Genomic DNA, 13594 nt, shown 5'->3' on the forward strand with positions numbered 1-13594 from the left:
ATTCAAACATGATAACGTTGATTCTCTAGAAATTGAAGAATAACGCCATTGATGTGGGAGAAGCTTTGCTTAAGAGAGGAATAATGGTAGAAGGAAAATGCAAGAGGTGTGGTGAGATGGAATCCACTATCCATGTAATGTTCCTCTGCCCATTTGCAAGAAAAGTCTGGGAGAAAGTCCCATCGATATTTGTTCATGGGACCTTGGCGGTGAGATCAATTGATGAATTACTAAAGGCCTGCACCAGGATGATACAACTCCCACCAGTGGGCATGACTAACCCCTTGTACCCGTGGCTTTTGTGGGTACTTTGGACTAGCATAAACCAATTTATGTTTGAGGATAAGTCTTTTTCTGAAACAGAGGTGTTAGGTAAAGCGTTGAAGCATGCGAGAGAGTGGCAAGACTCGACTGCACACACCAAACCCCCACTGGTTCGCCTAACGACTGCTCCATTAACAACGCTACTCAAACTCAACCGCCGGAGAATTCGTTTCTCTGTTTTTCAGATGCAGCTTGGAATAGTGCCTCTTATGCAGGAGGATGGGGATGGATATGCTCAGACTCTGCCGGTGCTACTCTCCTGCGAATTTCGATATCTTGTGCTACGGTGGCCTCGGCCCTTGTGGCAGAAGCTCTGGCTCTCAAGGCAGCAATCGTAGCTGCGAAATCTCTTAACATCAAGGACCTAATATGTTGCTCAGATTCAAAAGGCCTGATCAATCTGATCACAAGAAATACATTTGTGATTGCGCTCCAAGGAATTCTCCATGACATAAGTGCGTTGAGCAATTCCTTCTCTTCTATCGTGTTTTAAGTTCGATCCTCGGCGTTGTAATACAGCTGCTGACCGTTTGGCTAAAGAGGCACTTTTCTAATTCCAAAACTCTTCTTTTATGAGAGAAAACCTTGTCATCTAAGTTTCTATTTTATATGAAGTAATGTTTGACGGAAAAAAATAATAATAATGTTGATTCTCGTTTCTTTTATACTCCATAGAAATGAACCAAAACGACGTTATCATGACGACGTCACCTGAGAATCCCGATGGAGATCTTCAGAACTTAAGTACTTTGCAGACTTGCAGTTGTAAAGTGACTTCAATTTAACTCTTACAGTCCTACTAGAGTTTGTACAGTCTCTATAGATTCACATGAAAAATTGACCCCTCTTTTTTTTTATGTCACAGAAATATTTAATTAAAAGAGCCAAAAAGACAGCCCAAGCCCAAGAGGGGTTTGGTCGATTCTCCAAGATGCTCTGCCACTGAGAGAAAATCTCCAAAGAAGAGGAGTCACCACAGAAGTCAAATGCCCTCGGTGCAAGAGTATTGAATCTCCTATCCATATCTTTTTCCTGTGTCCGTTTGCACAAAAGATCTGGAGCAGAATCCCGCTAAAAGAAACAGTGCACATAGCTGTCACATACACTTTCAAAACTGCAGTGGTCCGGTTCCGATCAGCCATATGCCTACCGCCAAGTGGAGCCCCCTCTATATAATGTATCCTATGTAATTAGTAATCCATGTCATGAGGATTGTATCACAGTTATAACATTACCCCTCTATCCACATCCATATATATATATTGCCATTAGCTTCTTGTTTTATTGATCAACTGGTTACTTTATTTAAAATAAAAGCTGAATATAAGTTTATAAAGTAATTACGTATAAATAAAGAAATTTCAGTATAGTTGCAACAAATGTCGCCCATTCGGGGTAAATGTCATCCGTCAGGTAGTAAGCCAAATTATACTCCCTTCCGTTGACATTGTACTTCAGTTCGGGAGCTCGACCGTAAATAATGTCATTAAATACTGGTGATTGGTCAAGTACATTTAAATCGTTACAAGTACCTGGCGCTCCAAAAAATGCGTGCCATATCCATAGATATTTCTGAAGCCACCGCCTCCAGAACAATTGTTGGTTTATCGGTGCCTCGTGAATACATTCCTTTCCAAGCGGTTGGGCAATTCTTCCATTTCCAGTGCATACAGTCGATGCTGCCAACCATCCCGGGAAAACCCCGTCGTTCTCCTTAAAAGAGTAGCCTTCGAAGATCATCTTCTGTGGGTCGGCGTAGGTATTCATTGCCAAACAAGTCAACTATTCCGACGACGAAGTGTTCCAAACATTCACGAGCCGTTGTTTCGCCAATACGTATATATTCGTCAACACCATCCGCCGCACCCCCATATGCTAATAGTCGAATAGCTGCAGTACATTGTTGTAACGGTGATACACCATCCCGGAAGGTTGCATCCTTTTTTGGTCGAAAATATGGAACTTCTGCAGTGAGACGATTGACAATACGCAAGAACAATGATTTGTTCATTCGAAATCGTCTACGAAATAACTTCTCCGGGTAAGTCGGATTATCACTAAAATAATCGTTCTATAACCGATTGTGACCTTCTTCCCGCTTTCTATCGATATAGATACGTTTATTCTTTGCGGCCGGCATTTCCTCTGCAGCAGCTTCTAATTCTTTATCAAATTGCTCTTGAAAAAATTGATCTAAACTATCATCATTTGCATCATAATGATAGTGAAAATTGTTGGAAGAAGATGCCATGAAAGCAAAATATTATTAAGATAGAGAAAGGAGTAAGTGAGAGAAGAGAATTGTATGTTCATTAGGGAAGAAGAGACTTGTATTTATAGGTATTATAGAAGCTCAATTATTTGGGACAACTCGATGTGATTCTGATTCATAGTGATTCTTCGTTTATAACTACATGCCAACTACATGTGATTCTGAAAATAGTTCCACACAACAATCCAAATGCATGTGATAGTTGCTACTATACTAGGTTCCAAAATACATGTCATTACATGACAATAGATCCGACATACAAGACCAGTTCATACTACACGTGATAGTTGCTACTCCGACAGTACATGTCACAAAATACATGTCACTACATGATTACCAAACTGACAGTACATGATACACAAAATACAATAGATCATTTCACCTTCTTAAACTAAATACAATAGCGCCACAGCCATTGCTACCACAATGCAGCAAATACAATAAGGCCACATCAATGGTCTGCAAGGCTTTGCAGATCCCTGAGCTGCATCAGTTGTGTTCCGTAATCAGGTTCAGCTTGAGCCTCCTCTTCACAGCCAGTGTATCCAACCTCAGCAAGACCAAGTTGCAGAGCATAGTAATGGGCTGTTTATTCCATAGTCGTAGATAGAGTCAAGTCCCATGTCTTCTTCAACCTGAAACCAAAAAACAGAGTTTGTTATTAGTTTAGAAGTTTACACTTGTGCAAGAATGAAACTAAAACATAATTCATCAAAACAAGAGAAGACAATACTGATTCATTAAAACATATCCTGAAACCAAACTGATTCATTAAAACATATCAAAGACAGAGGCAAACAAACTTGCAACAGACAGTTCAAAGTTCTTTAAATAGTTGACGCATTAGGCTCTTTTTAATGACTTTCTCATCTTCATCAAGAGTGTCATTGCGGGCAATGAGGGTATCAAGAAGTGACATCTTTTGGAGTTCTTTCTTCACGTCCAAATCTTTCTGTTTGATCTCCCATATCTGACTAATGTTCGAAGCTGGGGCATCCTTGTCTTTCCCTTTGTTCCTTAACCTTTTCATGGCCTTTATACCAGGAGGCCTGCTCTCATGCTCACCAACAACAGATTCTGTAGATGGTGCTGCATCATCGGCTTTTCTCTTGTTAGAGCTGGTTGTCTTCGGAGTTGGGTTCATAGGGGTGTGGTCGCACCATTTCTGTTCAAACCGCAGGACATTCCACGCATACTCCAAACCAAACTTCTTCTTATACAGCAAAGTGAAGATTTGGTGAGCATTCTGCAGAATGTCCAAATCATTCATCCCACTAGCTTTCTCACGCTTTGCATCTGCATAGGTTCCACAGAACCTGCTCACTTCGCGAGAAATCTTTTGCCACCGTTGTCTACAATGCTCATGGTTTCTTGGCTCAGCACCATCAAGTACATGAGTACTTGATGCATAATAATCGGCTATACGCTTCCAAAAGCACCCACCCCTTTGGTCATTGCCAACAATGGAATCCTTCGATGTGTTTAACCAGCCACTTATTAGGACTAAGTCATCTTGTGTGGACCATATCCTTCTCTCTCTACGCTCTTCTGGTGTCTCTTCTGCTTGACTAGGAGGTTGACTCGGCTGGGAACTCGGTTGTGGACTAAGAAAAGGGGTTTGGGTTTGAGAAGAGGAGAAGTTTACACTGGGAGAGAATCTATCATAAGGGAAGTTAAGAAGACTAAAGTATGATTGAGACTGACTAGGATTATTGTTTGAATCCATAGGAAACGATTTCATACAAAGAAGAAGATGATGAAGAGAGATTGAGTTCACAATCTCGGGTTTAAATGGTAGTAGTTGTAGTTAATTCTTAGCTAATAACCATTACCTACTTCCATCAACTCAGACACTTATTGCAAACATTAGAGTGTTTTGTTAAAGCTTACAATATCATTTAAGTCTAAGTTTTGTTGGTTAGCTTTCATATCACTTTAGCTTTCATATCACTTTATAGTTTTGTGAGTTAAACCATGAAACTAGTTAACTCAAAGCAAACTGATACACGAGAAGAGAAAGACGAAATCAAAAGCTAACTAAACTATTCAACTAAACACAACAACAACTCAATTCAAGCATTGGCTATTGAAAAAACATATGACTAACCTTTTACTTTCGATAAAGGCTTGTTTGTTGTTGCTTAGCCGGTTTAACTCTCGGCCTGACTATCCGCAACTTCAATCCTCAGAAACAAAACAAAAGAGAATCTTAAGCTTCCAATTTTCTTAAGAACCTAAACGAAGCCATAAACAAGATCGACTTCCTATTTTCTTAAGAATCTAACCGTAAACAATGTATATGATCGATTAAAACGCTTAACCCATACCTACAAACCTAAATCGATGAGGAGGAGATAAAAGATCGATTCACGGTGTGCTTCGGTCGGAAATCGAACGGAACTGGCTTCTCCCGTTCATCGCCGTTTGTGGATTCGAGAGACAGAGAGATAGATCGCAAACCCTAGGAAATGGGAAAAAGAAAAACCCGTGTTCCCTTTCATTTTTTCGACCAATACACACTTGCCACGTCGACCAGCACTTCCCTTAAGCACAGCTCTTCGACAAGTCCTCCCAAACTGCTCTTAGCCCACTTTTGGATTAAATCCAAATATATTAAGCCCAAGCACACCCCATGTGCTCCCCCTTTGAAGATGGCCTAACAATTCCGAATATAAGTACAATTGAATTATTGAAGTATGAGTCCGTATCTCAGGCACTCGAGTTCCAGTTCTCTGTTACCATAGGGATTAGGGTGGATGAAGTACGTCAGCAGGTCCCGCCAAAGTATATACACAATATTTTGTTCAAAAGATTATTTAAGTTAAGTTTTAATAGTTTTTTGCGGTTGGGATGTTATTTAATTAAGACAACCAGACTAATATTTTGTAAGTTATTATTATTCTTATTATTATTTTTAAAACTATTTTATACATTATTTTTGTTTGAACACTTTTACCTTCCATACTAAAGGTTTAAATGTTCATACATTGCTAGGTAGATATGCTAATTGCTAGGTACAATTAGGCTTGCGAAGCACCTAACGTATTTACAGAGAGATTTTTTATGGAGAGAGACTATTTACAGAATTGTATTAGGTAAAATGTAGGTATTTTTTTCAGTCAAAACAATCATGAAAACAAAATGTAGGTATCAAATTGCTTGGAGATCTTCTTTTTTTTAATCAAATTGCTTGAGATCTTCATATGTGCTAATTGCTAAACCCGTGATGTAATGCGAAAACAAGAAGACAAGAACTAATAATTACGTGCACTTTAATATTTAATTTACTGTAATACTTCATTGGAGTGCTTTGGTTCCTGTCTCAATTTTGTGGTCCATCTTAGCCAAAAGAGGAAATACTTTCATGTAAAAATAAATGTAACAGAACAAACATTTGCTTAATGTTTTTTTTAACATCAGTTGCTTACTGTTCGAACACACAGTTTATCATTTCATCTCATTATTTCCCATGCAGACGAAAAATCCTGTAATGATTGTTTCAAACATGATTATACAACACATTAATTCGAATCTACTTTCCCGTTTTTTATCATTTTCTGGCGGAACTCAGAATATAGTTTTTGCAAAGTTATAATTCGTTACGGTGTTGAACTTTTTTTGGTAAAAAGTGTTGAACTTATTATATAGTTGCACGAGGTTTTTAACTCGTATAATTTACTTAAAACACGTCTAATATTTTTAAGCGAAAAATTATTCTTCATAGTTATCACTCATTATAGGATCATTTTTATTCTTAGCTGGAATGTATTAATATATATTAAATTCTCTTTCATAATACATGAACATCGTTTTAATTTTTTGTCAATAAATTTATTAAAACTTCATAATATTTTCTATATTGGGGGACTAAAACACTACAAAATCGCTATTCTCTAGAGAAACGGAGAAAAAAAATATTTCAAACCTCTTTGACCTTCATCATATGTTAGTGCATGATGAAACTATGCAATAAAACAATATTGTCATTTTTTTGAATTTTTCTCAAATTCTATGTGTTAATCCCTACGAAAATATTGAATTTTTCGGTAAATGATCTATATACCGAAGTCTATGATTTTAAGTGTTGTTTTAAAATTTAGTAAAACTTCATAATACTCTCTAAATTGGTGGACTAACCACTATAAAATCGTCATGATCTTTAGTGTTGTTTTAAAATTTCTAAACACATTTTACATTTGTATTAATGTATTAAACTCTTTTTCATGGTAGATGAACATCGTTTTAATTTTTTATCATTTAATTTTGTAAAACTTCATAATACTCCTTAATCGGTTGACTAACCAGTATAAAACCGCTATTCTCTAGAGAAACATAGACAACAAAGGTCTAAAACCTCTTTGAACTTCATCATATGTTAATGCAGGACGCAATTATGCATTAAAACAATATTTTCATATTTTTGAATTTTTATAAAAATCTATGTGTTAATCTATATGAAAATATTGAATTTTTCGGTAAATGCTCTATATACTGAAGCCTATGATCTTTAGTGTTGTTTTAAAATTTATAAACACATTTACATTTATATTAATATATATTAAACTCTCGTTTTAATTTTTTATCTATAAATTTAGTAAAACTTCATAATACTTCCTAAATTGGTGGACTAACTATAAAATCGTTATGATTTTTTAGTGTTGTTTTAAAAATTCTAAACACATTCTATATTTGTATTAATGTATATTAAACTCTCTTTCATGGTACATGGACATTATTTTAATTTTTTTATCAATTAATTTTGCAAAACTTCATAATACTTCCAAAATTGGTGGACTAACGAGTATAAAATCGTTATTCTCTAGAGAAATAGAGACATCAAATGTTCCAAACCTCTTCGAACTTCATCATATGTTAGCGCATGATGCAACTATACATTAATTCAGTATTGTCATATTTATGAATATTTCTCAAAATCTATGTGTTAACCCATACGAAAATATTGAGTTTTTCAGAAATGTTCTATATACTTAAGCCTATGATCTTTAGTGTTGTTTCAAATTTTCTAAGCAGATTTTACATTTGTATTAATGTATATTAAATTCTCTTTTATGGTACATGGACATCGTTTCAATTTTTTGTCAATTAATTTAGTAAAACTTCATAATACTCCCTAAATTGGTGGAATAACCAATATAAAATCGTTACTCTCTAGAGAAACGGAGATAACAAAAGTTCCAAATATCTTTGACCTTCATCATATGTTAGTGCATGATGCAACTATGCATTAAAACAATATTGTGATATTTTGAATTTTTCTAAAAATCCATGTGTTAACCCATACAAAAATATTGAGTTTTTCCGTAAATGCTTTAAATATTGAAGCCTATGATCTTTAGTGTTGTTTTAAAATTTCAACATATTCTACATTTGTATTAACGTATATTAAACTCTTTTTCATGGTATATGGGCATTGTTTAATTTTTTATCAATTAATTTAGTAAAACTTCTTAATACTTCTTAAATTGGTGGATTAAGCACTATAAATCGCTATTCTCTAGAAAAACGGAGATAACAAAGGTTCTAAACCTATTTGGCCTTCATCATATGTTAGTGCAGGATGCAACTATTCATTAAAACAGTATTGTCATATTTTTGAATATTTTTCAAAATCTACATGTTAACCCCCTACGAAAATATTGAGTTTTTCGGTAAATGCTCTATATACTGAAGCCTGTGATCTTTAGTGTTGTTTTAAAATTTCTAAACACATTCTACATTTGTATTAATGTATATTAAACTCTCTTTTATGATACATGAACATCATTTTAATTTTTTATCAATTAATTTAGTAAATTTTCATAATACTCTCTAAATTGGTGGACTAACCACTATAAAATTGTTATTCTCTTGAGAAACAGAGACAACAAAGGTTCCAAACCTCTTTGACCTTCATCATATGTTAGTCCATGATGCAACTATGCATTAAAACAGTATTTTCATATTTTTGAATTTTTCTCAAAATCTATGTGTTAACCACCCCCTATGAAAATATTGAATTTTTAGATGAATGCTCTATATACTGAAGCCTATAATCTTTAGTGTTGATTTAAAATTTCTAACTACATTTAACATTCGTATTAATATATGTAAAACTCATTTTCATGGTACATGGACATCATTTAAAATTTTATTAATTAATTTAGTAAAACTTCATATATTTTCCAAATGAGTGGAATAACCACTATAAAATCGATATTCTCTAAATAAACAGAGATAACAAAGGTTCTAAACCTCTTTGATCATCATCATATGTTAGTGCATGATGCAACTCTGCATCAAAACCGTATTGTCATATTTTTGAATTTTTGTCACCCTACGAAAATATTAAGTTTTTCGGTAAATGCTCTATATACCGAAGCCTATGATCTTTAGTGTTGTTTAAAAATTTCTAAGCACATTCTACATTTGTATTAATGTATATTAAACTTTCTTTTATGTTACATGGGCATCGTTTTGATTTTTTATCAATTAATTTAGTAAAACTTCTTAATATTCTTTAAATTGGTAGACTAACCACTATAAAATCGGTGTTCAAAAAAAAAAAAAAAAAAAACCACTATAAAATCGATATTCTCTAGAAAAATGGAGACAACAAAAATTTTAAACCACTTTGGCATTCATCATATGTTAGTACATGATGCAATTATGTATTAAAACAATATTGTCGTATTTTTGAATTTTTTTCAAAATTTACGTATTAACCACCCCTACGAAAATATTGAATTTTTCGATAAATGGTTTATATATTGAAACCTATAATCTTTAGTGTTGGTCTAAAAAATTTAACCAGGTTTATACGGACGGAATCACGTAGATAACTGGAAAAGTATAAAAAAATTTGTTTTGCCGAAATAAAAGTATAAACATAATATTCATGAAAACTTCGTTTACCTATGAGAGAGCATTAACTAGGTAGTTACAAACACCGAAAAGATTATCCTTTGACCAAACTGTATTGCTCAATAAATTCTTCCGCACTCACTAAACAGTAGACGTCTATATGAAGATACACATACATACTACTTGATCGTGCTTCAAAAAGAAAGCAGAAAAGCCTCTTTCTCTCTCTCCTAACCTCTGGTTTCATCCGTCACTTTTATTATCTCTTAACAGTTCTCTGTATCTCTAAATCATCCTCTTCCATGGCCGATGCTTACGAGCCTTACCATATCCTCCAACAAAGCCGACGAGATAAACTTCGGATTCCTTCTCTTGATTCCCACTTCCACTTTAACCACCCTCCTCCTCCTTCTTCATCCGGTGGAGGCTTGTTTCCTTTCACCGACTCCGATTACCTCGCCGCCGGTGGATTTCACTCAAACAACAACAGCAACCACATATCCAACCCTAGCCACAGTAACTTCATGGGATTTCTTGGTGGCCCATCTTCCTCTTCATCCGCTGCAGTCACCGTCGCCGGAGATCCATCCTTTAACGCTGAACTCTCTTCCGGTGACGTTCTCGTCTTCAGACCCGAGCCTTTATCCCTCTCATTATCATCTCACCCTAGACTTGCCTACGATCTAGTTGTTCCCGGCGTTGCTAGCTTCGGATTCTGTAGATCCGCCTCTGAAGCAGCTGCAGCCGCCGTCACCGTCGCGTCAAGAAGCTCCGGTCCTCTAGGACCGTGCACTGGCTACGCATCCATTCTGAAAGGCTCGAGGTTCTTGAAACCAGCACAGATGCTTCTTGATGAGTTTTGTAACGTGGCACTTGGGGTTTACACCGACAAAGTCATGGACGACGAAGACGATTCTTCTTTGCTTTTCGATCCCACGGTTGAGACTCTATGCGGCGTTTCTGGAGAACATGGGAAGAAAAAATCAAAACTCATCTCCATGCTCGACGAGGTATAGTTATTCATACAATTTCTATTTTTTTTTCGTTCTAAAAAGCCATCTAATTAAACCTGGACACTCTGGTAGTTACTGTATTGTCTTTTAGACTTTTTTTTTTGATCAAACAGACTTATTATACTTATGTATGTGCATTATTGTGTTGATGCTCACTGTTTATGGTTGGTGTCCTTTGAAATTGAAGACAAAATGTATGTCTCTTAGGAAAATCTTCCTTGAAAAATGGAACTCCTTCAAAGCCATTTTAAACTATATCGTTTTAAATATTGTATACAGCGAGTATGCATTATTTTAACTGATCTTTCCCTACGTTTTGCATGAATAGAAGATGTTTGTTACCAAGTCCACATTAATGTATACAAAGCTTGCCTTCATCTCCCTTATTAGTAGTAGCCTTTAAGGTTATACTAAATTAATGATAAATATTATCTTGGGGAAGTAACTTTATACGGAGCTTACTTGTCTTTTGATCTAAATGTGTGCATTGGATTCTTTAAATCTTTTGTGGATATAAATCAAACGGATAAAAAAGAGAATCTCTTCTTTATGAAAGGGAATATATGCACGAGATTGGTATTTGATCGCAAGCTAGGGACTTAAAGATTTAATTAGTCTATTTACACATTTTTATTAATATAATTGGTTCGTAAGTAAAGTCATTTCTATGTGACGTTTTTACTAGGTTTACAAGAGGTATAAGCAATACTATGAGCAGCTTCAAGCTGTAATGGGCTCATTCGAATGCGTAGCAGGACTCGGGCACGCAGCTCCTTATGCAAGCTTAACTTTAAAGGCATTGTCTAAGCATTTCAAGTGTCTGAAGACTGCTATAACAGACCAGCTTCAATTTAGCACCAATAACAAGAGACAACAACAATGTGGTCATGTGATGGACTCTGACAATAAAACCGACTCTCTGCGATTTGGAGGAAGTGATAGTGGTAGAGGCTTGTGTTCTGCTGGTCAAAGACATGGATTTCCTGATCACCATGCTCCTGTATGGAGACCACACCGTGGCCTACCCGAACGTGCCGTCGCCGTTCTAAGGGCTTGGCTCTTCGATCATTTCTTGCATCCGTAAGTAAACCCTTTTCAGCCACATATCTGTTTTTGATAATAGTTGATTTGAGTTTTTAGCTTAGTTCTAAATATACTTCGTGTTAACAATGTCATTCGATTAAGCAAAAAAAAAAAAAAAAGCAATGTCATTCGACCAGACCATCAATCAATTTCACTGAAGTTACACTTTTAACTTGACATAAGTAAAGTTCAATATCCGAAATATGTCTACATCATATCTCAATTTGATATTCATCCATGTGTCAGGAAGATATGAACCACTTATTTTATATGCTTGTGACCAAATAGCTATAGATGCATGTGTACGTATGTATAGAAATGTATTGTAACTTGGAAGTACGTTTTTGATGGGACATGTCGAGTGCTTGTTTGTTTCTCAAACTTGGATATACATGTAGCCCTTGTAAATGTTATTATGTGCATATATATGTAAGAAATATATTGTAAGATATTAAATATAGTTGTGTCTTTTGTTGCAGTTATCCAACTGATACAGACAAACTCGTGTTGGCTAAACACACAGGTCTCTCCAGAAATCAGGTCTGCACTTCTGATATCGTCAGCTTTGTTTTTTTTTTCCTCTTCATTTTCTTGTTATATAATTAATTTTTACTTGATACAACATTCTTTTCGAAAATATATTGAGAATTTTAACTCAATTTTCACTGGCACAAAATCTTTTTTTTTAATTGAGAAATGTAGACTTAGAAATCCTTGAATAAACTAGGAAACTATAAATTAAAAAAAAAAAAAAAAAAAAAAAACAGAAGAAGTTTTGGATATTTGGAATACAAGTGTCATGCGGTTAACCATATCAAGAAGGCAATCGTCTGGTGAATTGACATTCGATAACTCTGTTTAGTCCACTTTCTTTACATAGGGGTATCTAAATCCTTATGTTTTTTTCACAAACCGATTTAACTTTGCTTAGGTTGTTGATGGCTATTTAGGAACTTTACTGGTGGATTATTAACTTTATTAATTTTAGGTATCGAATTGGTTCATAAACGCACGAGTTAGGGTTTGGAAACCGATGGTGGAAGAGATTCATTTGCTGGAGACTCGACAATCTCAGAGATCTTCTTCTTCTTCTTGGAGAGACGAACGTAGCACCGCCGACTTTCCCGATAACAATAACGACAATCCTTCTTCCTCCTCGGCCCAACAAAGAGCTAACAACAACTCATCTCCGGCTAGAAGGGTGCGAAACCACGACGTTCATGGCCCCAACAGTAACAATAATAACAACTTCATGAACGCTGGAAGTGGTGGGAGCGGAGGCGGCGCGGTTAGCTTTTCCTATGGTATTGCGTCGTCTAATATCCCGGGGATAAGTAGCAGCACAAATGGAGGAGTCTCGTTGACGTTAGGGCTTCATCATCAGATTGGACTGTCGGAGCCTTTTCCGATGACAACGGCTCAGAGGCTTGGACTTGACGGTGGCAGTAGTGGCGGTGGAGGAGGTGGGTACGATAGGCAAAATCGTCAGTTTGGTAGAGATTTTATTGGAGGTAGTAATCATCAGTTTCTACATGATTTTGTAGGATGATATCATTTGTGTGGGAAGACAAACAAATGTTTGACGTTTGACTGTATTTGATACTTGATAGCTGAGAAATTGTAATGCCACATGATGTGTATATTATCATGTTTGACAAATGGAATATTTCTAAGGAGTTAACTTGAACTGAAAACTGATCTGCGTGAATAATGTCTATTTTTCAGCATTTAGAAGTCTGATAAGTCTTACTAGAAAATGAAAAAGAAAAAGAGCTAAGAATCTAAACCGTCTGTTTTGCTCAATCATTTGTATTGAAACTCTAACTTCCCAGAGTAATTGAACCATATGTTAAGGAAAGAAGATCAATCACCTTACTTGCGTATCACGTTTTTCTCTATTACTCTATAAATGCTTGATATATTTTTCCCTTAAAGATGTATGTAATCTGTATAAATATGTACTCTTATACATCAATAGAAATCATCCTTCATATCACATATGGTATCAGAGCTAGTCTAATTTTTTTTTTTTTTTTACCTA

General features: G+C 35.5%; 2 protein-coding genes across 2 annotated transcripts; one reads left to right on the forward strand and one right to left on the reverse strand.

Moving 5' to 3' along the window:
• Positions 1-3147: 3147 nt before the first annotated feature.
• LOC106329593 (glutathione S-transferase T3-like) lies at positions 3148-4322 on the reverse strand. Its single transcript, XM_013768286.1, has 2 exons — positions 3459-4322; positions 3148-3231 (listed from the first exon to the last, which is right to left on the reverse strand). The coding sequence occupies exons 1-2, from the start codon at positions 4320-4322 to the stop codon at positions 3148-3150; spliced, it is 948 nt and encodes a 315-aa protein (XP_013623740.1).
• A 5263-nt stretch (positions 4323-9585) lies between these two features.
• LOC106329322 (BEL1-like homeodomain protein 9) lies at positions 9586-13229 on the forward strand. The gene is made up of 4 exons (XM_013767961.1): positions 9586-10467; positions 11156-11550; positions 12033-12093; positions 12542-13229. Exons 1-4 carry the CDS (start codon positions 9760-9762, stop codon positions 13100-13102), a joined length of 1725 nt encoding a protein of 574 aa, XP_013623415.1. The 5' UTR covers positions 9586-9759; the 3' UTR covers positions 13103-13229.
• The last annotated feature ends 365 nt before the right edge of the window (positions 13230-13594 follow it).

Source organism: Brassica oleracea, chromosome C3 (genome assembly GCF_000695525.1).
Source record: "Brassica oleracea var. oleracea cultivar TO1000 chromosome C3, BOL, whole genome shotgun sequence".
Classification (NCBI taxonomy): Eukaryota; Viridiplantae; Streptophyta; class Magnoliopsida; order Brassicales; family Brassicaceae; genus Brassica; species Brassica oleracea.